Source organism: Lepidochelys olivacea (genome assembly GCF_965140295.1).
Source record: "Lepidochelys olivacea isolate rLepOli2 genome assembly, chromosome: 16".
Classification (NCBI taxonomy): Eukaryota; Metazoa; Chordata; order Testudines; family Cheloniidae; genus Lepidochelys; species Lepidochelys olivacea.
In genome coordinates this window covers 7,362,032-7,389,235 of record NC_140426.1, presented here as the reverse complement: position 1 = coordinate 7,389,235, position 27,204 = coordinate 7,362,032, and the positions used below count along the sequence as shown (strand labels likewise).

The following is a 27,204-nucleotide window of genomic DNA, read 5'->3' as shown; positions in this document are numbered from 1 at the left end:
CAGATGAGGTCTCACCAGTGCCTTTTATAATGGCAATAACCATTTCCCTATCTTTACTGGAAATATCTTGCCTGATGCATTAACCTTTTTCACAGCCACATCACATTGGCAGCTCATATTCATCCTGTGATCAACCAGTACAACCTGTTTTTTCTTCTTTTCTGTTGCTTCCAACTGATAAGCCCCCATCTTATAGCAAAATTTCTTGGTGTTAGTCCCTAAGTGCATAACCTTGCACTATTAAATTTCATCCCATTTCTATTTCTCCAGTTTTCAAGGTCATCCAGATCTTCTTGTATGATATTCCGGTCCTCCCCCATATTGGCAATACCTCCCAACTTTTGGTCATCCACTTATTTTATTAGCATAGTCCTACTCTTTGTGCCAAGATCATTAATAAAAATGTTAAATAAGATTGGTCCCAACGCTGATCTCTGAGGCACTCCACTAGAAACCTTCCTCCAGACTGACTGGAGCCCTCCCCACATCCTGGCATGCTCGGTCCCTGTCCCCGGCATCCAAGCCTGGGCAGGGAGCGGGCCGCCGCTGCCTCCGAGCCAGGCTCTCAGGCAGAACAAGCTCCGTCCCGCTCTCTGCCTGGCTGGCAGGACAGTGGCTGAACGTGTAGAGGGGGAGACGCAGAGAGAAAAGGACAGAGAGCGCCCCCCTCCCACCCGCAGGTAACGTGGGTCAGGGATAGCGCTGCGGCCCAGGCTGGGTGCATGGTGGGTGATCACTGGGCAGGGGAGACACATGGGCTGGTCACATGCCCCCCAGTATAAGGAGGCACCAGTCATATATGCTGGAGATAGACAAGGATGGGCAGGCTGTGGCCACCAGAGAGAATAGAACCAGGAAGAATTCCACACAGCTCCAAGTTTCAAAACAATACCAGGTCTTCAACTGGGAAACTGGAAGACAATTTTAAAGATCCAGCAGGTCCAAGGGAATTGAGAGATGCACGGGACACACCTGTGGATGGTAGCTTGGCCTAACCTGTAAGAAAATCAAGGTTGTCCACAGAGTTCTCCAACCACCCAAGGAAGACAGATGATCCATCTTGGGGTTTCAGTACTCAGAAGAATCAAAAGAATATTCTACAAGGGACAGGTGGACAACAGGACAACGTGCTGCATTCCCAGGGCGAGGCACGAGATATCACACTAAGATTTGATAGGCTTTTGAAGTCAATAGGAAAAGATCCACTGGTGATGGTTCAAAGTAGCACTAATGACACTACATCACAGCATATCTCACAGACAGTAGATGATATCGGGAAATTTTGAAGAGTGGATGTCTAAGCCATCTTCTCTTTAGATCCTTTCTGTCCCATGAGTAAAAGACAGAATGCAGAAGATTCTGAAAGTGAACTACTGGTAAGTGGTGTAGGGTGGACCATTTTGGTTTTGTGGAAAATTGGCCCATATTCTATGAAGAGAAGGGGCTATATAGCTGGATGGTTTCCACCTCAGTAGAAGGGTAACCCATTGCCTCAGAGATAGGCTGGCTAGAGTAGTCAGGTGTGTGTTACATTAATAACAAAAGGAAAATGTAAAAAGAGGGAAGATATAAGCGTTCAGCAGCACAAAATCAAGACATTGAGAACAAAATTAATCAAGGAACCAAAGGATATGAAGAGAAGAAATTTGTAATGGCCTATAGACCAATGCTAGGAGCCTGGGTAACAAACAAGAGCCACTGGAATTCCTAATTTATAAGCATAAATTTGATCTACTTAGTATTACTAAACCCTGGTGGGATGATTCACGTTATTGGAATGTTAAAATCAATTTTAACCTATTTTAGAAAGATCAAGTGGGCAAAAGGGGAGGGAGAGTGGCACTCTTCAAAAGTGACATTACCTGTTTCTGAGTCATGAATAACTTGGAAGAAAATTATCTTGACTATTTATGGATCGTATCCTAACAGATAAAGCACAAGATGGGTGTTAGCTGGTGTCTGCTACAGACGACCTAATCACACTAGGGAACAGGATGACTGGCTCCTTATACCCCTTTTTATAATGTGCAAGGAAAAAAGTTAAAAACAATTACGAGCCAAATCAGCTGAGAAGAAGAATTTAATCCGAAAAATGTGAATGATAATTAGGAATTGTTTAAGAAGACTTTGCTAGATGCCCAAAAAGCAACTATCCCACAACTGAGGAAGAAGGTTGTGCTGGTTAAAAAACTGCTGGTTTAGAGAGGATGAGAAGGCAGCTATAAAAATATATATAGCAAGTGGAAGAAAGAGGAATTTGATGGTAATAAATATAAATCAGAAGCCACGAATTGTAGAAAATTGATAAAGCAAACAAAGGGACACAAGAAGAAATCTATGGCCAACAGTGTTAAAGAAATTAAGGAGTTTTTAAAAGTATATTAGGAACAAAAAGAATCCTGAAAATGATATTGGTCCACTACTAGTTGGAAATGGTAGAATTATAAATAATAATGCAGAAAGGGCAGACGTGATCAATAAATATTTCTGTTCTATATTTGAGAAAAAATAGCGCAGGATGTAACCATATCATATGATAACATTGTTTCCATTCAACTAGTATCCGAGGAGGATGTTAAACAGAAGCTACTAAAGTTAGACATTTTAAAAACAGCAGGTCTGGAAAACGTACATCCAAGAGTGTAAAAAAAAGCTGGCTCAGGAGCTTGTTGGTCTGTTAATGTTGATTTTCAAGATGCATGAGATGACACAGGTAATTGTAGGTCTGCTGGTCTGACGTTGATCCCAGGCAAGATAATGGAGTGGATGATATAGGACTTGGTCAATAAAAAGAGTTAAAGGCGGGTAATATAATAAAAGCGACTCATCACGGGTTTATGAAGATAGATCCTGTCTAAATTTAAGTGAGAATAATTAATCATTGGAACAATTTACCAAGAATTGTGGTGGATTCTCCATCACTGACCATTTTAAAATCGAGATAGGATGTTTTTCTAAAAGCCCTGCTCTAGGAATTACTGTGGGGCAGGTGTCTGGCCTGTGCGATACAGGAGATCAGGCTAGGTGATCACAATGGTCCCTTCTGGCCTTGGAATCTATGAATCCAATCAGAAATAGACACTCTGCACCTCTCACCTTGCAAAGAATCACAATCTTTCTCAGGTCGATGTGGATTATATCTTCAGAAATTTACATCACCCATTATATACATCTCAAAATGAGAACCCTGAAACACTAGCTGGCAAGGACCTGATGACCACATGCAGGCAGCATGTATCAAAAGTTTCCCATTCCAAAGAAGATGCTACTGTCTCCAAATTGTTGGTTTTATCCTCAGAACATCCTCAGAAGTGTAGCTCCATCTATAAAAATTACCACAGACTCAGCCAGCATAGTCTGGAAAGCTCACTGCCACAGTATGACAGCATGGAGGATTGGAATCTCCCACACAGGAAGTTACATATCAACCTCTGACAGTAATTAACTGGGTATTAAAAACATTTCTACCTTATTGCCAGCAGAGAGAGATCCATATGGTCAATGACAACACCACAGCAGTGATTTACATAAACAAACAGGGAGGTGCCCTTGGCACAAAACTACACAGGGAGGGAAGAGCTCTGTGGGAGTGGCACATTCTCCTCAGTCTGTATCCAGTGGCCTTGCACCTAGCAGGGAAAGACAACAACCTAGCAGACCAATTAAGCGGAAAATTATGGACACTCCTGAATAGTCACTGAAAACATTGGTACCAAAAGTGATCCTCACCTGGTGGGGCCATCCAGATGTGGACCTTTCCATAGCTAAACAGAAGGTGAGTGCTGAAAATTGTGCTTGAGAACAGGGTGGTACAGTCATTCCACAGCCTGGAGCCAAAGGCCTCTTTATACATGACCCTCTCTTCCACTCGTACGGATGGAAAAGCAGGACAAGACCAAAATGATTTAAATTGCACCAGCATGAGCCAGACATCGATGGTTCCCTGACCTGCTTCACTTCTCAGCAGGCAGCTATCAATCTCTCCTGGTCTCCCCAGGCCTACTGACTCAGCAACACAGTGAATCTTATCAATCAGACCCAGTCTCCCTTCACCCCACTGCATGGGCAAACTGGACTTTAACCCACTTGGAACTACTTTGTTCAACTGACATTCAAAAGTTTTAGTTCATTCTAGGAAAAAAAACTCATCTCAGACGTGATACAGTTTAAAATCGAAAAGATTAATGCTTTGGACAAACTCCCGTCCAATCCATATTGGAGTATTTGCTGCAGCTAAAACTCTAAGGCCTCTCATTATTCTTGTTAAGGTTCATTTCGCAGCCATATCAGCCTCTATTCCACTGCTGACAAAAGATCAGTGTTTGCCCATGAAAAAAAAAATTCCAAGAAGTCTCAACAATATCTACCCTCCTATCAAAAGTTCTACACCTTTGTGGGATCTTAATTTGGTTCTCACAGCTAATGAAGCATCTATATGAGCCAATGAGAAAATGTTCTTTATTCTATTTATCAATTAAAATAGCATTCTTGGGAGCAGTTACATCTGCAAGAAGAGTAAGCAAAGTAGATGTACTCAGAACAGAACCATGCTTTACAATTTTCCAGAAGGACAAAACAGTGCATCCCCAGTTTCTCCCAAAGGTGGCCACGAATTTTCACATCAGTCAATCAATACATTTTACCTCTGTTTTTTCCTGAACCTCATTCACACAAGGCAAGGTAAACACCATATGTTAGATGTTAAAGGAGCTTTAGCTTATTATTTAGACAGGACTAAAGAATTCAGGCATTCTCTGAACGTCTTTATGTTGTACTCTGACAACAACAAAAAGCAGACCAGGTCTTTCCAACCATTACCCAGATGGCTTAAGTACTATGTACTACATTTAACTGCTGTCCATCTCCATGAGGGGATAAAGGTCCCACCCTACCAAAGCCAAGGCAGCTTCAATGGCATGCCTAAGACACGTACCAATTACAGAATTTCATAAAGCCATCAAACAGAGCTTCAGACGCATTTTAAAAAAACCATTGCTCTCTGGACCTAGGGTTCAGCTCTGCTGCTCAATTTGGCAGAGCAGTCATTCAATCTTTTCTTAATTAAGACTCCTCATCCTACCTTTCTTCACAGGACTACTGTTTGGCAATCTATCCCATGCATGGGAATATGTGGAGGCCATTTACTTGTAACCAGAGTTCTTTGAGATGGACTCTGCAAATTCACACTCCCTCGACCACCTTCCCCTCTTCCTCAGAGGCCTAATTACAACATGGACTGGAGGAGGCGATGATGGAAGGACTGAGATGGACAGAGTGCTGGGTGCCCTTTTATAGCCTCTCTCTCAGAACATTCAGGAACAGTGAGGGGGGCGGAGCAAAAGGGGGCGTGTGAGCACTCCAGTGGGCACTGCTATGTAAGAGTCCGTCTTCAGAGCTGCACCAGCCGGCGCATCCCATGAGTGGGCGTATGCAGAGGCCACTCAGAGACCTCCGGTAACATGTAAGTAACCTTTGTTCACTGTGAAGCAAGCGCCGAGATTCTGCTCAACCTGGGCTAGAGAAAAGGAAGGAGGCATAGTCAGAAGTGGATTCATAGATCCACTGACTTTAAGGCCAGAAGGGACCATTGTGATCCTCTAGTCTGCTGGCGTAGCACAGGCAGAGAATTTTACTGAGTGATTAGCATATTTGATGTATTCTGAACTCACCCTTATACCTGCAACTGGACTTTTGGGATCAGCTCCAAACTTGGGTGTTGCAACACTTAACCCCTAGGTGCCTGGCCACCCAGAGGAATTCTCACCCCCAACCTTAGGTGCCCAGGCTCTTCATATGATGCATGGAGACAGTTAAGCACCTACAGGAAGGATCCTCAGAAGATAGCAATCTGGGAAGGGAGCTGCCAAAGCTAGCCAGGAGTGAAATGCAGAGGAAAGGGATGGAGCTTAGATCCAGATCTTCAAAGGTAGTTAAGTGCTTAACTCCTCCCATTGACCTAGACTTTAGGTGCCTGACTGACAGACTGGAGATAGATCCCTCCTTCTGCTCAGGATCTTCAGCTGTGAACTTTCTCTCCTTGAGTGAGGCACCAATGCGAGGTCAACCACTTAATCAGCCCATGCCCTAACAGCAGCTGAAACCCTGAGTTTTCTAACCCAAACCCAACTGTGTGAGACAGATGACCCAACAGCCTAGTGGACAGGGCACTCATCCAGAGCATGGAAGGCTTGTATTGAAATCCTGGCTCTTCCTGATTTGGAACAGGGACTTAAGCCCACCTCCCAGGTGAGTGCTCCAACCACCACACTGTTGGGTGTTCCGGGGTGGGAATCTATCCCACTTGGTATAAGTAATTAGCTATTAATTGAAGCAGGGACTTCAGCCTGGATCTCCCACATCCCAGCTAGTGCCCTAACCACCAGCTTATAGAGTCAGTCTGTCTTAGCTGGGGATTATAGTTAATAACTATTTCAACAGAAAGAAAAGGAGGACTTGTGGCTTTTCTTTTTGCGGATACAGACGAACCCGGCTGCTGCTCTGAAACCTGTCATTATTTCAACAGAGAAATTCAAAGAAGCCTATCCCAGGAGAACCAATAGCTATGGTATTCACTAGGGATGTGAGAGACAGAGCTGGGATTTGAAGTTGGGTCTCCCTTAAACCTCCCTGAAGGGGGATTCCAAAGAGGATGGAGCTGGGCTGTTCTCGGTGATGGCAGACGACAGGACAAGGAGCAATGGTCTCAAGCTGCAGTGGGGGAGGTCTAGGTTGGATATTAGGAAAACTATTTCACTAGGAGGGTAGTGAAGCACTGAAATGGGTTACATAGGGAGGTGGTGGAATCTCCATCCTTAGAGGTTTTTAAAGCCCTGGCTGGGGTAATTTAGTTGGTGTTGGTCCTGCTTTGAGCAGGGGGTCGGACTAGATGACCTCCTGAGGTCTCTTCCAACCCTGATATTCTATGATTCTATGATTATCCCAGGTGAATTCCTTAATTACCTGGATGGGCTCACGCGCACACACACACACACAATGCATGTTTCGAGGGCTGTCTTTTGTGCTGGTACCAGGCCTCAGGTGTGCACACCTACCAGATAGGGCCCCACAGGTGAGATGGGGGCAGTTTGAGCACCCTGCTTCAGGGCCATCAGGGCTAGGGTTCTGAGTAGCTCATTAGCTCTGGGGTGGTGTCTGGACTTAGGGGTTTTGCACATGCCCACCATGAAAACTTAGTTAACTACAGCTTAGGTAGCAGGTGAGCAGTTTGTTTGAGAATGGTGTTGGCACTTAAATGTTGAACGTAGGTGCCTGAAGGGACAGATAGGCACTTAAGTAACTTTTTGAATTTGGGCCTTTGTGATTGGGGAAAAAAAGAATTTGGATTGTAATCAAAACTCAAGGTTCCTCCCCCACTCTGAACTCTAGGGTACAGATGTGGGGACCTGCATGAAAAACCTCCTAAGCTTATCTTTACCAGCTTAGGTCAAAACTTCCCCAAGGCACAAAATATTCCACCCTTTGTCCTTGGATTGGCCGCTACCACCACCAAACTAATACTGGTTACTGGGGAAGAGCTGTTTGGACGCCCCCCAAAATACTTCCCAAAACCTTGCACCCCACTTCCTGGACAAGGTTTGGTAAAAAGCCTCACCAATTTGCCTAGGTGACTACAGACCCAGACCCTTGGATCTTAAGAACAATGAACAATCCTCCCAACACTTGCACCCTCCCTTTCCTGGGAAATGTTGGATAAAAAGCCTCACCAATTTGCATAGGTGACCACAGACCCAAACCCTTGGATCTGAGAACAATGAAAAAGCATTCAGTTTTTTACAAGAAGACTTTTAATAAAAAATAGAAGTAAATAGAAATAAAGAAATCCCCCCTGTAAAATCAGGATGGTAGATATCTTACAGGGTAATTAGATTCAAAAACATAGAGAACCCCTCTAGGCAAAACCTTAAGTTACAAAAAAGATACACAGACAGAAATAGTTATTCTATTCAGCACAATTCTTTTCTCAGCCATTTAAAGAAATCATAATCTAACACATACCTAGCTAGATTACTTACTAAAAGTTCTAAGACTCCATTCCTGGTCTATCCCCGGTAAAGACCAGCATATAGACAGACACAGACCCTTTGTTTCTCTCCCTCCTCCCAGCTTTTGAAAGTATCTTGTCTCCTCATTGGTCATTTTGGTCAGGTGCCAGCGAGGTTACCTTTAGCTTCTTAACCCTTTACAGGTGAGAGGAGATTTCCCCTGGCCAGGAGGGATTTCAAAGGGGTTTACCCTTCCCTTTATATTTATGACACGCCCCCCAAATCTCAGCTAGGGTGAAACACTGGCTGGGATTTCTTCCTGGAGCTCTAGGAAAAACAGAGTTAATAAGACACATGCATCTCTAAATATACTACCAAGTACATAAAGACTAACAATATTTTCCACATCTCAAGGACGATTTTAACCAGTTGATTCTGGGAAACTTTCACGGGAGAGTGCATCAGCCACTTTGTTAGAAGCTCCTGAGATGTGTTGGATGTCGAAATCAAAATCTTGGAGAGCTAAACTCCACCGAAGAAGTTTTTTGTTAGTTTCCTTGACGGTGTGAAGCCACTTCAGTGCAGCATGGTCGGTTTGCAGGTGGAAACGCCGTCCCCAAACATATGGGCGTAGCTTTTCCAGAGCGTAGACAATGGCGTAACATTCTTTTTCAGTGACTGACCAGTTGCTTTCCCTCTCAGTTTTTTGCTGAGAAACACTACAGGGTGGAATTCTTGATCAGGTCCTTTCTGCATTAAAACTGCTCCCAGACCACGCTCGGACGCATCTGTGGTTACTAGGAACGGTTTGTCAAAGTCTGGGGCCCTTAGTACAGGGTCAGACATGAGTGTCGCTTTAAGCTTGTTAAAGGCCTTCTGACACTTTTCGGTCCACTGAACAGCATTTGGCTGTTTCTTTTTGGTTAGGTCTGTCAGTGGGGCAGCGATTTGGCTGTAGTGCGGTACAAATCGTCTGTAATAACCGGCCAAGCCTAAGAAGGATTGAACCTGTTTCTTTGACTTTGGGACAGGCCACTTTTGGATAGCATCCACTTTGGCCTGTAGGGGGCTGATAGTTCCTTGACCCACCTGGTGTCCAAGGTAAGTCACTCTGTTTAGGCCTATTTGACACTTCTTAGCCTTAACAGTTAGTCCTGCCTCCCTTATGCGCTCAAGGACTTTTTGTAGATGTTCCAGGTGGTCTGCCCAGGAATCCGAAAATATGGCCACATCGTCAAGGTAGGCGACTGCATATTCTCCTAATCCCGCTAGGAGACCATCTACAAGTCTTTGGAAAGTGGCGGGTGCATTTCGCAGCCCGAAAGGGAGTACATTAAATTCATACAGCCCGAGATGTGTGATGAAGGCTGACCTTTCCTTGGCAGATTCATCTAGCGGTACCTGCCAGTACCCCTTGGTTAAGTCCAAGGTAGAGATGAACTGGGCCCGTCCCAGTTTCTCTAATAGTTCATCTGTGCGTGGCATTGGATAGTTGTCTGGGCGAGTTACAGCATTTAGCTTATGGTAGTCCACGCAAAAACGTATTTCCCCATCTGGTTTGGGAACTAGAACCACTGGAGATGCCCATGCACTTTCAGAGGGGCGGATTACACCCATCTGTAACATATCCTGGATCTCCCGTTCTATAGCAGTTTTAGCTTGAGGAGACACCCGGTAAGGTTGAACCCTAATTGGGTGAGCATTACCTGTGTCAATGGAGTGGTATGCCCGTTCAGTCAGTCCTGGGGTGGCTGAGAACGTTGGCGTGTAGCTAGTGCACAGCTCCTGGATCTGCTGTCGCTGCATACGCCCAAGGGTCATGGAGAGGTTCACCTCTTCCACACCACCACCACATTTCCCTTCATAGTAGACACCTTTGGGCCACTCAGCGTCGTCTCCTCCCTGGGCTGTAAACTGACAAACCTTTAATTCTCTGGAATAAAAGGGCTTTAGAGAATTAATATGGTACACCTTAGGCTTCCGGTTGGAGGTGGGGAATGCTATGAGATAATTAACAGCTCCCAGGTGCTCCTGGACCGTGAATGGCCCTTCCCACGATGTTTCCATTTTATGGGCCTGGAGCGCCCTTAAGACCATGACCTGGTCTCCTACTTTGAAGGAACGCTCTCTGGTATGTTTATCATACCAGGCTTTTTGCTCTTTTTGAGCATCCTGTAAGTTTTCTCTAGCAAGGGCTAAAGAGGTTCGGAGGGTGTTTTGTAGGTTGGTTACAAAGTCCAGAATGTTAGTTCCTGGAGAAGGTGTAAATCCCTCCCATTGCTGCTTCACCAACTGCAATGGCCCCTTAACCTCACGGCCATATACAAGTTCAAATGGGGAAAACCCTAAACTGGGATGTGGTACAGCTCTGTAGGCAAAGAGCAACTGCTGCAACACTAGGTCCCAATCATTGGAGTGCTCATTTACAAATTTACGTATCATGGCCCCCAAAGTTCCATTAAACTTCTCCACCATGCCATTTGTTTGATGGTGGTAAGGAGTGGCAACCAAGTGATTTACCCCATGAGCTTCCCAAAGGTTTTTCATAGTTCCTGGCAGGAAATTAGTCCCTGCATCTGTGAGGATGTCGGAGGGCCAACCTACCCTGGCAAAAATGTCTGCTAGTGCCTGGCACACACTTTTAGCCCTGGTGTTGCTTAGAGCTACTGCTTCCGGCCATCGGGTGGCAAAATCCATGAAAGTCAGTATGTACTGCTTTCCTCTGGGTGTCTTTTTCGGAAAAGGACCCAGAATATCCACAGCTACTCGCTGAAATGGAACTTCAATGATGGGGAGTGGCTGGAGAGGGGCTTTGACCTGGTCTTGGGGTTTTCCCACTCTTTGGCACACCTCACAAGACTGGACATAGGTAGAAACATCCTTGCCCATTCTCTCCCAGTGGAATGACCCCCCCAAACGGTCTTTGGTCCTGTTCACCCCAGCATGGCCACTAGGGTGATCGTCGGCTAAGCTCAAGAGCTTGGCCCGGTATTTAGTTGGAACTACCAACTGTCTCTGAGGATGCCAGTCTTCCTGGTGTCCACCAGAAAGAGTTTCCTTGTATAAAAGTCCTCTTTCTACAACAAACCTGGATCGATTAGAAGAGCTGAGAGGCGGTGGGTTGCTCCGTGCCGCCGTCCAAGCTCTCTGGAGGCTTTCATCTGCTTCCTGTTCGGTCTGGAACTGTTCCCTTGATGCTGGAGACATCAGTTCCTCATTGGATTGGGGACATAGGCTTGGTCCCTCTGGAAGCGATATAGGGGATGGAGCTGTTTCTGTTGACTGTGAACCGCTCTCCGCTGGTGCACTATGTTGGGATTCAGGCTCCGGCTGAGCCTCTTGTGTAGGGTTATCGGCTGCTGCCAGTTCAGGTTCAGTGGGGCCCTCTGGTGTTGAGGTTGCAAGTACTGGATTCAGTGCTGGCACGGGGTCTGGTGTTGGTTGTTTGGCTGGTTCCGGTTCTGGGACTGGTTCCGTCTGGGTCTCTGGGACTGGATCCACTACTGCTGTTGCAGACATTGGTCTGGGGTCCGGGTTCATCACCTCTGACTGGGTCCTGATAGAAGTTTCCGGAACAGAGCTAGGCCTCACGGCTTGTTTAGCCTGGCTGCGGGTGACCATTCCCACCCTCTTGGCCTGCTTCACATGATTGGCCAAGTCTTCCCCCAACTTCCTGATAACACCATCCTGGCCACTATGGATGTAGAAGCCCTCTACACCAACATTCCACACAAAGATGGACTACAAGCCGTCAGGAACACTATCCCCGATAATGTCACGGCTAACCTGGTGGCTGAACTTTGTGACTTTGTCCTTACCCATAACTATTTCACATTTGGGGACAATGTATACCTTCAGATCAGCGGCACTGCTATGGGTACCCGCATGGCCCCACAGTATGCCAACATTTTTATGGCTGATTTAGAACAACGCTTCCTCAGCTCTCGTCCCCTAAAGCCCCTACTCTACTTGCGCTATATTGATGACATCTTCATCATCTGGACCCATGGAAAAAAAGCCCTTGAGGAATTCCACCATGATTTCAACAATTTCCATCCCACCACCAACCTCAGCCTGGTCCAGTCCACACAAGAGATCCACTTCCTGGACACTACAGTGCTAATAAGCGATGGTCACATAAACACCACCCTATACCGGAAACCTACTGACCGCTATTCCTACCTGCATGCCTCCAGCTTTCACCCTGACCACACCACACGATCCATCGTCTACAGCCAAGCTCTGCGATACAACCGCATTTGCTCCAACCCCTCAGACAGAGACAAACACCTACAAGATCTCTGTCAAGCTTTCTTACAACTACAATACCCACCTGCAGAAGTAAAGAAACAGATTGATAGAGCCAGAAGAGTTCCCAGAAGTTACCTACTACAGGACAGGCCTAACAAAGAAAATAACAGAACGCCACTAGCCATCACCTTCAGCCCCCAACTAAAACCCCTCCAACGCATTATTAAGGATCTACAACCTATCCTAAAGGATGACCCAACACTCTCACAAATCTTGGGAGACAGGCCAGTCCTTGCCTACAGACAGCCCCGCAACCTGAAGCAAATGCTCACCAACAACCACATACCACACAACAGAACCACTAACCCAGGAACTTATCCTTGCAACAAAGCCCGTTGCCAACTGTGCCCACATATCTATTCAGGGGACACCATCACAGGGCCTAATAACATCAGCCACACTATCAGAGGCTCGTATACCTGCACATCCACCAATGTGATATATGCCATCATGTGCCAGCAATGCCCCTCTGCCATGTACATTGGTCAAACTGGACAGTCTCTACGTAAAAGAATAAATGGACACAAATCAGATGTCAAGAATTATAACATTCATAAACCAGTCGGAGAACACTTCAATCTCTCTGGTCACGCAATCACAGACATGAAGGTCGCTATCTTAAAACAAAAAAACTTCAAATCCAGACTCCAGCGAGAAACTGCTGAATTGGAATTCATTTGCAAATTGGATACTATTAATTTAGGCTTAAATAGAGACTGGGAGTGGCTAAGTCATTATGCAAGGTAGCCTATTTCCTCTTGTTTTTTCCTACCCCCCCCCCCCAGATGTTCTGGTTTAACTTGGATTTAAACTTGGAGAGTGGTCAGTTTTGAAGGGGTTTTACCAGCAGGAGAGTGAGTTTGTGTGTGTATGGGGGTGGGGGGGATGTGAGAAAACCTGGATTTGTGCTGGAAATGGCCCACCTTAATTATGCACATTGTAGGGAGAATGGTCACTTTGGATGAGCTATTACCAGCAGGATAGTGAGTTTGTGTGTGTGGTTTTTGGGAGGGGGGTGAGGGGGTGAGAGAACCTGGATTTGTGCAGGAAATGGCCCGACTTTATTATCATGCACATTGTGTAAAGAGTTGTCACTTTGGATGGGCTATCACCAGCAGGAGAGTGAATCTGTGTGGGGGGGTGGAGGGTGAGAAAACCTGGATTTGTGCTGGAAATGGCCCACCTGATGATCACTTTAGATAAGCTATTACCAGCTGGACAGTGGGGTGGGAGGAGGTATTTTTTCATATTCTCTGTGTATATATAAAGTCTGCTACAGTTTCCACGGCATGCATCCGATGAAGTGAGCTGTAGCTCACGAAAGCTCATGCTCAAATAAATTGGTTAGTCTCTAAGGTGCCACAAGTACTCCTTTTCTTTTTGCGAATACAGACTAACACGGCTGTTACTCTTAAACCAAATCAGGCACCCATATATCTGTTTAACCCAGCTGGCCTTGCGCCACTCACCCAGCCTCTGTGTCTTGGTTTCTCCATCTGTGAAATGTGGATAATAATACACATCTTTGCAATGGAGTGGAAGCCACTGACAAGTCTCTTTAAGATTTTCAGAGGGAAAAGAGGATGAGGAGAATGTTCATTTTGCAGTGAAATGGTTGAGTAACTGCTTGGGCTAATCCTGTATGTGGTCTTGTTCTCTCCTACCTGAAATGGCTTTCCGTTGGATCAGGTTTGGGACATCCAGCTTTGGGAGCTGATTATATCTGCTTACATCCACTGTCTCAGTCACTGCATCCAAAGGCACTCCCTCAATCCTAACAGGCTGAAAACCAAAATAAAACAAGTGCCAATGAAATCTTCTTCCTCTCTTGGGTCTCTTCCGTTCCCAGCTTTGCCAGAGCCCACAGATCACATATCCTGCCTGTTTTTATGCCTTTACTGTACTTTAACACCTGGGATGATCTGAGACCCTTTTGTGCAGTCACTAATATGGCAGATCAACTGGCTCGTCATGGCAGATTTTCAAGGGTTCAGCTGAGAATAATGGGAGCTGTTAAGTGCAGAAATCTTTTGAAAATCAGTCCTATAAACTAGTGCTTAGAGTAAGGGACAAGGATGCAGGACTCCTTGGATCTACATCCAACACTGCTACTGACTTGCTTGGGGAAAATCACCTAATTTCTGCCTTCAGTGGATTTGCACAAGCATGACTGATTATAACCTGGTAAGGAATCCTTCTGACACATAGCAAGGAACAGACGGCAGCACACTTTCCCATAGTTGGGTTGGTGCCACAGGGTTAAAAGGAATAAAACACAGTAAAATCTTAGTTCTGTCTCTAAAATCAGCAGCTATGATTAGATACACAGAGGATACATCAACACAGCAACCGCCCCCCCACCCCAGGGGCAGCGAGTCTCAGAGCCCTGGTCAATTAACTTGGGCTCATGCTACAGGGCTAAAAATGGCCATGTAGACATCCAGGCTCTGAGACCTGGCGAGAGGAGAGAATCTCAGAGCACGGGCTTCAGCCCAAGCCTGAGCACCTACATGGCTACTTTTAGCCTTGTAGCATGAGCCCTGGGAGGCTGTCAGTTGACTCCGCTCCAAGAGTCACTGCCACGGGGAATGGTGTTGCTGTGTAGACGTACCTATTGCAGACCAATCTGCTGAATCAAACAGTATCCTGGCCAGTAATAAGAGTGGAGCTGCACTTTAGTAAATTACTCTATTTCTCTTTGCTCAGGTGACTGGTCTGATTAGCTCCAATGGGGTGAAAGTAGAGAGACCTTTTTTCAAAAAAGGAATAAAGGACAAAAAAAACAAAAGCAGAGAAACAGGAAATGGTTCAAAAACTAAAAACCAGGTATGGAAAACTCCTTCATACCCACATAGTAGTTCTGTGCCAGGAGTTCCCCTCATGTACCTACATACTGCTGGTATCAGAAAATTCCACCATGGCCAGTAGTAGCAAAGCACGAAGGTTTCCTTATGGCCATGTACAAACCTGGAGAGTGCCAGCATAATACTGAACCTCCCCCCCACCCCCGTGCCTAAATCATTATGCATAAACCAGGAGCACCGGAAGCTCCCTAGTAGTGGGGGGCCACCAGTGCCTGGACTGTGGCCCCACCCCACTCCTCCCTCAAGGCCCCTCCCGTCCTCCTAGGCCCTGCCTTCACTTTGCCTTTTCCCCCAAGGCCCCACCCTCACTCTGCCTCTTCCCCCGAGGCACTTTTAAAAGCCTGGATCCTCCCCATTCCCACGCCCTTGGCATAGATTCGTAGATTTCAGTATGATGATGTAGTCTGAGCTCTTATCTAACACAGGCCAGAAACCTCCCTCTAATGATCAAGTCACTTATTAGCCTTCTCTTGGCTAAACTAAATAGAGTGATTAAATATTTGTTGGGCCGGAGAGAAAGTAAAAATGACTCTACAGATCAGTGCCTAGGGCATGCACCTGGGAAGTGGGTGGACCCTTGAATTCTGGTCCCAGCTCCCATGGCGATTTAGTTATAGAAAGTGGAACAGCTTCAGCAGGAGAGAGTAAGCGAGAGTGCCCTCCTGAGTATGCACTAGCTTGGTGGTTAGGACACTCCCCAGGGAGGTGGCAGACCTGGGTTCAGATCCCTGCTCCAAATTAGACAGACTAGGGATTTGAAACCAGGTCTGCCACCTTCGAGGTGAATCTCCTGGTCCATTGGCTTCCATGCTTCATAAGAAAGAACTGACCTGGCTTAGGTGCCAGAAGCAGGCTTTCAGATGAGAATCCTGACCAGGAGGGAGGTGTCTAAATACACCTGTGGATCTGCCCCTCCCCCACCCCAGCCCGCCCCCGGTATTATAGTGATGAGCATGGGGCATGCACTTATATAGCATAGAAATAAGGCATACATTTTTCACAGTGAGGGTAATTAACCATTGGATCAACTCACCAAGGGTCATGGTGGATTCTCCATCACTGACAATTTCTAAATCAAGATTGGATGTTTTTCTAAAAGATCTGCTCTAGCACAGAAGTTGTTGAGCTTGATGCAGGAATCGCTGGGGGAGGTTCTGGCTCTGTGTCATGCAGGGGGTCAAACTAGATCATCACAGGGGGCCATTCCAAAATTAAGATCTATGAATCTATGCACTAGGTAGTGGTGCTGAGGCACAAAACTCTCCTCCTTGCTCACATACCAGGGCAGTGCCATTCCAGATTCTCCCTCTTCCAGGCCTGTAGGAAGTTCTTGGTAATGCCAGATTAGGAGGGAGGTCTCTCCCATGCTCATGTACCTATGCAGCGTTTGCAATGTGGCAGAGTGAACTCATCACCATCCACCCCTGCACAGCTCTGTGCAGCAGCATATCCCTTTCCATGCTCACATACCTGAACAGTGTAAGGACAGCAGAGAGAACTCTCTTTGTGTCCACATACCTGGGTAGAGAGAACTCCCACCATGTCTACACAACTGTGTGCTGGAGGTCTGGCATGGCCCTCTCAAAATCCCCATGTGCTCACAGGCCTGAAGAGTACCAGAATGGTAAGGACTTCTCCATGCCAGCACAAAGCCAGCTTGATCCAGCTCACTCCCTGTGTAGAGCCAGAGTAACAGAGCGAACCTCCCCCACGCTGCCTGTCTCTGCAGGAGACGTGTGGCACAGAGCTCTCCCATCCACGCCCACACACCTGTTTGGTTCCACGGAGGCAGGGAGAGCTCCTCCATCCCTGCCCACATGCCAGTGCCACGTCAGGATGGCAGGGTCCATGATTCTTTTGCTGCCCACATGCCAGTGCCACGTCAGGATAGCCAGGTGCCTTCCTCTCCTCCTGCTCAGATGCCAGTGGCGTGCCAGTAGGGGAGGATGAACTCTTCCATCCATGCCCACATGCCAATCTAATGCCAGGATGGCAGGGGATATATTTTCTCTGCTCACGTAGCTGCCTAGAGTCACCAGGGTCTGTGTCCACCCACGACTGTTGCCCCTGTGCTGGCAGCACCATTAGCAGGGGGGCTCTTGATTCAGTGGTTGGTGTGGGACAGCATGGTCCAAACTGGGCATTTTGGTAGGGAATGAACCCTGTAAAACAGAACAAGCCAAGCTATATGAATGTGTACATGGACGCAATCAGGGGAAGGAGAGAGTGCCCATTTCAAGGGGGGGAAAGGTCTGTCCCATAGGCTATGTGCGCTGGGGAGGTCCCACTGTGCCCAGACGACAGACATATCCATAACCCACTTACAACCCTCCCAGCTGCTCCCTCCCTTCCTGGTCCCTTGAAATGTGTTAACTACTTATGCTAAACAATCTGTTCCCCCTTGTATTTAGCAGTGACTCTCTGAGGGTAAGTCTACACTACAAAATTCAGTTAACCTAAGTTACGTTGATGTACGGCCACGGCAGTAATTCAACCACTTTTGCATGTCCACACTACGCTCCTTGTGTCGGTGGTGCGCATCCTCACCAGGAGTGCTTGCACTGACTTAATTGTCAGTGTGGGGCATTGTGGGATGGCGTCTGAAAGGCAGCAACAGTCGATGTAAGCAACACAGTGTCTACAATGACACTGCGTCAACCTAAGTGCCACGCCTCTTGCGGAGGTGGAGTTAAGTTGGTGTAGTGGGTGAGTTACATCTGCGGGAGCTACATTTTAGTTAACTCTGTAGTGTAGACCTGGACTGAGTTAGCTTCCCAGACTTGAGGAAAAGCTCTGTGTGATCTCAAAAGCTTGTCTCTCTCACCAACAGAAGTTGGTCCAATAATAGATATTACCTCATTCGCCTTGTCTTTCTAGACTTCTGTAAAACATTTGACTTGGTACAGAAGGCATTTTGATTAAAATACTGGAATGATAAAAAATTAACATGGCACACATTAAATGGATTAAAAACTGGCTAACTGATAGGTCTCAAAATCTAACTGTAAATAGTGAACGGTCATTGAGGGTGGCATATTTCCAACGAGTTCCTGCAGGGATCGGTTCTTGGCTCTACGCTATTTAATATTTTGTCAATGACCTGGAAGAAAACATAAAATCATCACTAATAATGTTTACAAATGACACACAAATTGTGGGAGTGATAACTGAGGCTATGTTTTAGTCACAGGTATTTTTAGTAAAAGTCATGGACAGGTCACAGGCAGTAAACAAAAATTCACAGCCCGTGACCTGTCCAGGACTTGTACTATATATCCTCAACTAAAACTTGGGGGCTCTGGAACAGGGAGCGGCTCAGGGGTACCCCGTGTGCTCTTGGGGGAAGAGGGGCGGCCCGGGATCCCGCTGCTGCTCTGGGGTGGAGGTTGGCAGGGCTGGCAAACTCCCTACCTGGCTCTGCGCAGCTCCCCAGGCTCCGGCCAATGGGAGCTGCAGGGGAGGCACCTGTGGGCAGAGGCAGCACGTGGAGCCCTCTGGCCGCTCCTCTGCCTAGGAGACAAGAGACATTTCACTGCTTCCGGGGAGCACCCCCCCAAGGCAATCACTGCCCAGAACCCTCACTCCCTCCCACACCCCAACCCCCTTCCACACCCAAACTCCTGCTGCTGCTGTTGGGGGGAGGGGAGGGGAAGGCGCAATGGCCTGAGATTGCCCTTGTAGCAGTCGTTGCGGCTGGCCCAGGGGCTGCCTGAACTGCTCAGGTGGACCCCAGGTGAGCAGCACCAGACGCTGCAGAAGTCACGGAGGGCCCAGAAATTCACAGAATCCGTGACCTCCCTGACAGATTCACAGCCTTAGTGACAAATAATGAAGTGGACAGGTCATTGATTCAGAGCAATCTGGATCACTAGGTAAGCTGGGCACAAGCAAACAATATGCATTGTAATATGGCTAAATGTAAATGTATACATCTAGGACCAAAACTCATAGGCCATTCTTACAGGATAGGGGACTCTATCCTGGGAAGCAGGGACTCTGAAAGAGATTTGGGGGTCATGGTGGATAATCAGCTGAACGTAAGCTCCCAGTGTGATGCTGTGACCAAAACAGCCAATGAGATCCTGTGATGCATAGATAGGGGGGATCCTGAGTAGGAGCAGAGAGATTATTTTATCTCTGTATTTGGCACAGGTGCGACTGCTGCTGGAATCCTGTGTCCAGTTCTGGTGTCCACAATTCAAGAGGGATGTTGATAAATTGGAAAGGTTCAAAGAAGAGCCACAAGAATGATTAAAGGATTAGACAACATGCTTTAGAAAGGAAGGTTAAGGGGTAACTTGACTACACAGTCTATAAGTATCTACATGGGGAACAAACATTTAATAATGGGCTTTTCAATCTATCAGCGAAAGATATAATGCAATCCAATGGCTGGAAGATGAAGCTAGACAAATTCAGACTGGAAATAAGACATACATTTTTAATGATGAGAAATTAACTATAGGAACAATATTGCAAGAGTTGAGGTGGATTCTCCCTCCTGACAAATTTTAAAAATCAAGAGTGTCTGTTTTCTAAAATATATGGTGTAGGAATTATTTTGGGGCAGTTCTCTCGCCTGTGTTATACAGAAGATCAGATTAGATGATCACAATGGTCCCTTCTGATCTTGGACATGTATTTTGAAGAATAGTTAAAAATAATCCAGAGACTCGCTGAGCATTGTTGATTCTATATGGGGAGAGATGTTTGTTTAGGTAAATTTTAATTTAATCATTTTATATAAAGTGAAGGATATGTGCAACAGCTGTGGTTTTTAAAGGTTGTGGCGCATGGCTTCATCTTGAGCACATCTGTTGCACCCAGAGTTTTGGCACAGACTAACTGCTTAGGTTCCTTAGATTATACCCAGGCACATTTCAGATCTGAGACCTTTTGGATGTAAGCCACTGCCTTGAAGCTCCTGAACATTTCTGCAACAAGAATGTTGGAGGAGACACCACCAGGGAGCTTGGTTTGCCCTGATGATCAGACCAGATGCTCAGGCTATAAAGTCTGCTAGACGACGAAGGCCTTTCAGACTGTAGGGATCTTCTTCTGTTTTCATATGCCAACTTCAAAAGTAACATTAAAAGGTCAACATCCAAGTTTGTCATCCACTCTATGGCTTCCAGTAATATGGAATACATCAAGGCTGTCCTTCAGCAAAAGATCTTAGTGGGCAGTAATGCACTAGATGTTCCATGGTTTGGATGTCTTCTCCACATTCACATATAAGACTTCTTCATTTTCCATGTGTGCAGTAGGCAATTGCAGCACCTGTGTGACGTTCCAATGTGGTTCGCTAGGATCCATGTCTTATGCAGCATGGTGAAGGTAGGTAATTGTTCTGTAGGATCCGTGATCAGGTCTTGATTCTTGACCCTACAGTTTTTGCATAGCCTCCACCACTTGTCTTTTGGTGACACTCCTGAGGTTTTGAGAGCTTTAGCTGCTAACCAGAAAGGGTTCCTGGATTTAAGGTGGCATCTCAGGAGCGGGGTTGGAGACCTTCATAGATGAGCAAGTCTGAGTTTGTTATCACAGAGTCGTATTCTTGTATTATTGCTGCTTCTCTTCGGGGGATGTTGGTAAGAAATGCGCAAGGATGTGGAATCAGAAAGTCAATGTTAAGTTCAGCACTTCTGTGACAATTTGCATAGCAGTGTTCAGTTGCCCATTGGCAAGTTTCATATGTGCACTATCTACTCCTACTGGCACGCAGTATTCAGCCGCTGACGCTGAGGGCCAAGGTGGTTGTCTGCAAGGTGTGAGCATCTGCTCCCCCACTGGTCTTGGCTAGTTTGTGGATTGTACTGTTCCTAGCCTTTATTCTGGCAGTGGTTTCTATCAGACGATAGGCTACAATCCAGAGCCACACAGATATCGTGGGAAGCCCTCTTGCGTGAATGTCACCTGCAGCGCCAAACGCAGCCATGTCTTTACATGCCGGTTGCTCTGGTGGAATGAGGAGGCAGCAATCTGAGGGTTCGGTCGGAGTCACCAGGACCGGCAGCACTTCTTCAGGTTCTGCAGATCTCGCGTTGTGAGGATGTCTTCTGCTTGGTTGAAAGGCTCACTTGACGGCGAGTGTGAGATCACTCTCATATCCAAATTTTCATGACTGGCTCCATGGCATGTCACTGAGATAAATATTAAAGAGAGACAGTGCCAAGACGAATTCCTGTGGCAGCCCATTGTTCAGGAAATGAGGTCAGCTGGTCTGTTCTAGTAGAAGAATGCAACACTTGTGATTGGTGAGCATAACCGTCAGTAGGTGCAGCGTTGCTCTCCATCATGCAATTTTCGACACTTTCAGAATCAGGCTGCCCCATCAAACCATGTCATATGCTGAGGACAAATCCACAAAGGCTGCTGCTGGTTTGAGCCCATATTGATAGCCAGCTTCCATGTAGGTCATCAGTGCATGTACCTGATCACAGGTACTTCATCCCAGTCTGAACCGAGATTGCTCTTTTGAGCCTCAGTACTCAAAGACGGGTGTAGTATCCTTCCCAAGAGCTTGTATATTATGCATAGTAATGATACCAGCTGTTAATTTTTCAGCTTATCTGCTTTCTGCAGTTTCAGGATGGTGGTGACCTTTGCCTGTTGCCACACCTTAGGCATTTGGCCAAGGGCATACACATTGGTAAAGAAGCATGTCATCTAGTTGTGGCCATGCTGGCCTAGGTTTTTCAGAAATTCTGGGAAAATGCCATCTGGGCCTGCTGTATTGCCAAGTTTGGTGAGTTTTAGGGGCTTGTTCACTTTTTCTCTAGTGAAAGGCTTTGATAGATTCAGTGTTGCTGGGCAGTAGGACAGGGAGCAGTAAAGCTCTGTCTTCACTGTCCATTTGTGATGAAGATCTTGGAATTCAAGCACATTAGGGTGGTAATGGCGTCAGCTGTGACATATGACACTGTGCAAAGCGGAGGGTTGGCACTGCCATGGTTACGGGGAAGCTTCCAGGCTTTCCTGGTTGAGTGGGTGAAATCGAGGCTCTGCATAGCTTTTGTATATCACTCTTACCTAGCAGAGTTCAGTGTTTCCAGGAGTGTGGTTGCAGCAGCAAGGTTATCTGTTGTCCTGGACTCCTTTAGGGGAGCCTCACTGTCCACCAGTCAGCAGGGAATGTAGGCTTTCCTGTAGCCACAGGGGATGTTCCTTTTTACAGCCTCTTTAAGGAGATTGATGAACCTGTCATAACTATGCATGTTCACAGGGCTTTGTCGAACCACTTTTTCCATGGTTCCATGAAGCTGTTCCAGGGGTCCTTCCTAAAGTTCCAACGTGGCTTTTCCAATGTGATTAGGGGACTAGGACACTGATGCGTATGACAAAAGGTCAGCATTGGCTATGTGGAAAATCACTGAGGACAGTTTGTTCCACCACTAGGGGCCATGCATTCCAGGCATGGGACACGAAGCATAAGTCGGGTGAGTCATCTTTTCTCCATTTGCAGGATGAAAGGTTCCTGGGTGCTTAGATCAAACAGTAGGTGCTAGTTTTGGTTCAAGGTCCATTTAAGCAGCTGTTTGCCCATGGGATCCTTGTTGTCAGAACCTCAGGACGTAAGATGGCTAGTGATGTCTCCAACCCATATTGAAGGGTGGCTGTGATTTGCTAAAACCAATGTGGGCCAGGTGACATATGGTGGCTTACAGATATTTGTGATCTTAAGCTGGCTGATTCTCATTGTGATAGCATATAGTGTTGAAGAGTTTGAGTCCACAGAGCAGGTATTCCACAGCTGTTGTCTCATGAACATTGCTGGTCCATGTTTTGGGTGGTGTTGGCTCACTGCTAAGTGATATCCTGGAATGTGACATTTGATGCTTTCTTGTGGTCCAATAAGCGAACCTCTTATAGTGCGAGGACATCAATCTTCTGTTCATGTATTTGATTGGTCGGGTCATTGCATTTTGCAGGAGAGAGGCCTTCCACATGGAGGGGGCATACACATAGGTAGGAGCCTATTTTTCTCTTTCAGTGTTCACCCTGCAAAGGGTCGTTTCACTTGAGATCACCACGAGTCTGTCAATTGGTGTTCAGTTGTCATACTGATGGCTTGGTTGTGCCAAAGCACTTAACAGGGAGGGCTAAGTGAAGGTTGCCATCACCTCCTTTAGGTGGTGACAAGTATATGGAGCATGCCTTGGGAGGACCAATCACTGAGCCAAGTCAGACAGTGATGGACATTTTGGTGTCACAGAGGTGCAATTCCTGAACCCATCGCTGTAAGGAAGCCATCCCTGCTCAGATCAGGAGTAAAACTATTCAGTACTGCAGAGATGCATGATTGTATCATAAAGCAGATCTGCTAGTCTCTTCCACCTACCTAGGGTAGGCCAAACAGTGATGCAATGCAACACTGACCAGCTGCTATAAAATCTTACAGTCACAACAGCTACTTCTCAAACACTACAGGAAAAACACATGAGAAAAGAACTCGACCCAGCTGGGTGAACAAGGAGCTACGCCTCAAAGAGGAGCTTACACGGGGCCCAGCGTGCTGCTGCTAATGCAATCTTGGTTTCAGATATTCAGATCTGTTGCACAGAGAGCATGTGTGCTGCCCAAGGGCACTTCTATTCCAGAGGAGCCCAGGGTCAATACTGAGGGTGCATGCAAAATCCTGTAAGTGCAAATCTATGCGGGCACTTCTCTAAAGAGAAGGAAACGCTTCACTCTACAGGTGCTTGGTAATGAGGAGAATGAGAAGATGCACATTGTAACACCTCTGGCAACAGGAGAATGAGGGGTCTCATTGAAGATCCTTAAATTCTAAGGTCAGAGGGAATCATTGTGGTAATCTAGTCTGACAGTCTGTATATCACAGGCCACCACCATCACCCAGCATCCGCAATGAGACCCACAGGAGTCTAATGGAACTGTGATTGTTCCATGAAAGCATGTCCTACTAGTCCAAATATCATAAACACAAACCCAGGCCACCTCGGTGAAACCTCTGACTTCAGCTGGCAGAACTTCCCTTTGTGTTTATTCCTTGGCAAAATCTTGAGTTTCACTCACCAGTGTATCCGGGAAGGTAATTGTAGTTTTGATCCAGCATCTGGTTTGAAGGATGCTTTGCACCACTAAAGTCCTCTGTGAACCTTGGCTTCATCAGGGGTGCCAGCACAGAGCAAGGGCTCTTCAGAACACTGCAGTCTGTCAGCAGGCGAGAGGTGGTTTTGCCATAGGTTTCTCCAATCTGGTAGCGGATCTGAGGGTAGAACCCACCGTATCTGAGGAGGAAATCACAGACAGGTGCTTACTGGTTTGGCAGTGATGAACATTTTAAAGTCCCAGCTCTTCCACACATAGATAGAATAGTTAGTTTCATTGTTATGTTTGCATGTATCTGAAAGAGTGTGTAATGAGGGAATATGTGGGTGCAAACGTGGGATGCAAGTGTAAATTGCAAATGAAGATGTGTATGGAGATGAATGTGCACATAGAATCATAGACTATCAGGGTTGGAAGGGACCTCAGGAGGTCATCTAGTCCAACCCCCTGCCGAAAGCACGACCAATCCCCAACTAAATCATGCCAATCCCAACACATGCCAATGTGTTGCTATGTGAAAAGCATGAAAGTGTGCAAGTTGAAAGCGTGCATGTGGGTGTGTGAGACGCTTTGTCAGGGAGTCCAGAACTCTAAGTCACCTTGTTACCCTGTCTCAGAAAGAGAGAAATTTGCTGCGACTAAACTGCGTGTCAGCTCCTCAACATTTCAGTCTGTTAGGTGGCCCAACAAACTCTTTAGGATTCTGCCCGTCCTTGCCTTGCCATGCAGATAATCCTGGGTATACTACATTTCCCGAGACCTCTGGAATAATGTTCCGTTGTGGCATCCAGTCCCTGTTACTGGATGCCCACAGAAATATCACGTCCACTGTCTCCAAAGAGAGCATATGCACCAGCCTGTTGTCTCAGCTGAGGATGTGTCCCTCGCTGCAGCATAACACTGAGATGGATTTATAATAAAACAAGAATAAGTTTAATAATAGAGATTTAAGTGGTACTAAGCAGTGATAACAGAAACAGAAAATGGTTACAAATAAAAAAAGAATAACACACTTCTAAGAGTCTACATATAACCTTAGCAGCTACCAAGCTTTGTCTAAAGAGTTCTCACCTACAGTCACTTTTCAGTGTCGACCAACCAACCTAGCTGGGAATCCACTGTTCATAGCTTCAAAGAGTACTGACCTCTTTGTCCCCTCAGTGATGGGTAACAAGATGCCTTTTTGCTTCTCCTTATATTCCCCGAAGTGCCTTGTCTTTGTCTCAAGAGTCAGGCTGACTCCCAAGGTCCTCTCTTGAGTTCAGCCTGTGGTGTCCTACAGCATGCTGACACCATGATGTTTCCTCATCCACCTGATGGCCTCAGATGCAAATGAGCTGCCCATTGTCTTTGGCATCCCTATTTATGTTATAGACATTGGCAAATGAACATTCCACGGTTTGCCAGAAGCTGGGAATGGGCGACAGGGGATGGATCACTTGATGATTACCTGTTATGTTCATTTCCTCTGGGGCACCTGGCACTGACCACTGTCGGAAGACAGGATACTGGGCTAGATGGACCTTTGGCCCGACCTGGTATGACCGTTCATATGTTCTTTGTCTAGGACAAACTTGTTTAACAACTTTGCCCCCAAAACATATTTCAGAACCATATTTCCAGCACACATGCATAACTCAATAAACACCCTCCAAACATACAGCACACAATGATATTATTGACCAGTGTGTCACCAGCTTTCATTTGATACTACACACAACTCTCTTGGCAGATAAATACTAGGACAATAATAAGTTAGGTCTAATAAGCGTGTCAGACCTGAAGGGAGTTTACAGACCAGTGAGCAGAGACGACCCATGCCTGCTAATAGTGGGGGGGCGGGGGGGCACAACCCCAGAACAGCTGAGTCATGCCCCGCCAGGCAGCCCCTCCCCCCTGGTAAAGCAGTGCCACCCCCGCCTGGAAAGCAGCGGCTGCTCCCTGTAACTCCCAGCTGTTCCTTCTGCCTTTCCCAGCAGAGTTAGAGAAGCTCCCTCTCTCTGCCCAGTGCAGCTCGTTGGCTCAGCTGCCCTGCAGGAAGGTGGCCCAGCTGTACCTTGTGACTGAACAATCTGTGGGCGGGGGGGAGGAATGTGACCCTGCATGCCCCCTCCAAGCATTCCCTCTGCCAGTGAGCCCTCTGCCAGCTGGCATTGAGGGGCTCTTAGTGCAACCATGGTGTGTAGGGGTGTGAAAAGGTGCACCTGGGTCTGCATGCATGTGTACAAGTTTGTGAATGGGACTGTAGATGCATGTAAGGTAGTGCTTGGCAGTGTATGTGTGTGAATGTGTAGAAGTGTGACTGGGCCGGCGTGCATCTGTGCATGTGGTGGGTGGGGGAGATGGGTGAGTTGTGGCAGTTTGATTTTGGCAAAACCTCAGTCATCATGTGTTGTTTTTATAATTAACAGTAAAACCTCTCTGTTCCAGGTGACACACTGGCAGAACAGGTGCTAGCTCACGCCAAGGCCCCAGGCTTTACTGAACACTTACAAATGCATAGCTGGAAATAAGTCTTGTTTTCCTGGGGTGTCAGCATCATCAGAACAGATAGTAGATGGTAAGTTGATAAGATTGTCTTTAGACTTTATAAAATGCTTCTAGAATGCTGCATGTATTGCTCTCACTGATAATTTCTATAGCCCCAGTATAAAGTTATATTGAGTATTTTCACTGTAAACCTTTGTAATTGTGTAACTCACCAAAACAGGAAAAGCAGCATTGATTAAGGTAAAGTGCTTACCCTGCATACAAGAATGACCCACTGAAGGTGACTGACATATTGTGTAGCATCAAAAGACAGATTTTGTTGATTGCATTCCTAACTTCCACCAGGAATGAGAGACCAACACATGAACAGATCCCATCAGTTTTGGATTCTGGAGGGGAGGGGATAAAAATCCTTGACAAGAGGAAACTGAATTTCTTTTATGCTGTCTGGACTCTGAGGGGCA

General features: G+C 46.5%; 1 protein-coding gene across 1 annotated transcript in view; it reads right to left on the bottom strand.

Annotated features, from left to right (window-relative positions):
• The window catches only part of CIMIP2A (ciliary microtubule inner protein 2A), a gene marked incomplete at its 3' end in the record, with an annotated part of 72,867 nt that overhangs the window by 35,970 nt on the left and 9,693 nt on the right, over positions 1-27,204 (bottom strand). The window contains exons 2-4 of the mRNA XM_084650370.1: positions 24,215-24,429; positions 16,949-17,340; positions 13,979-14,096 (exon numbers count right to left, since the gene is read on the bottom strand). Of these exons, the coding sequence (XP_084506496.1) occupies positions 13,979-14,096; positions 16,949-17,340; positions 24,215-24,429 (725 nt within the window). The remainder of the gene's footprint in view (positions 1-13,978; positions 14,097-16,948; positions 17,341-24,214; positions 24,430-27,204) is intronic.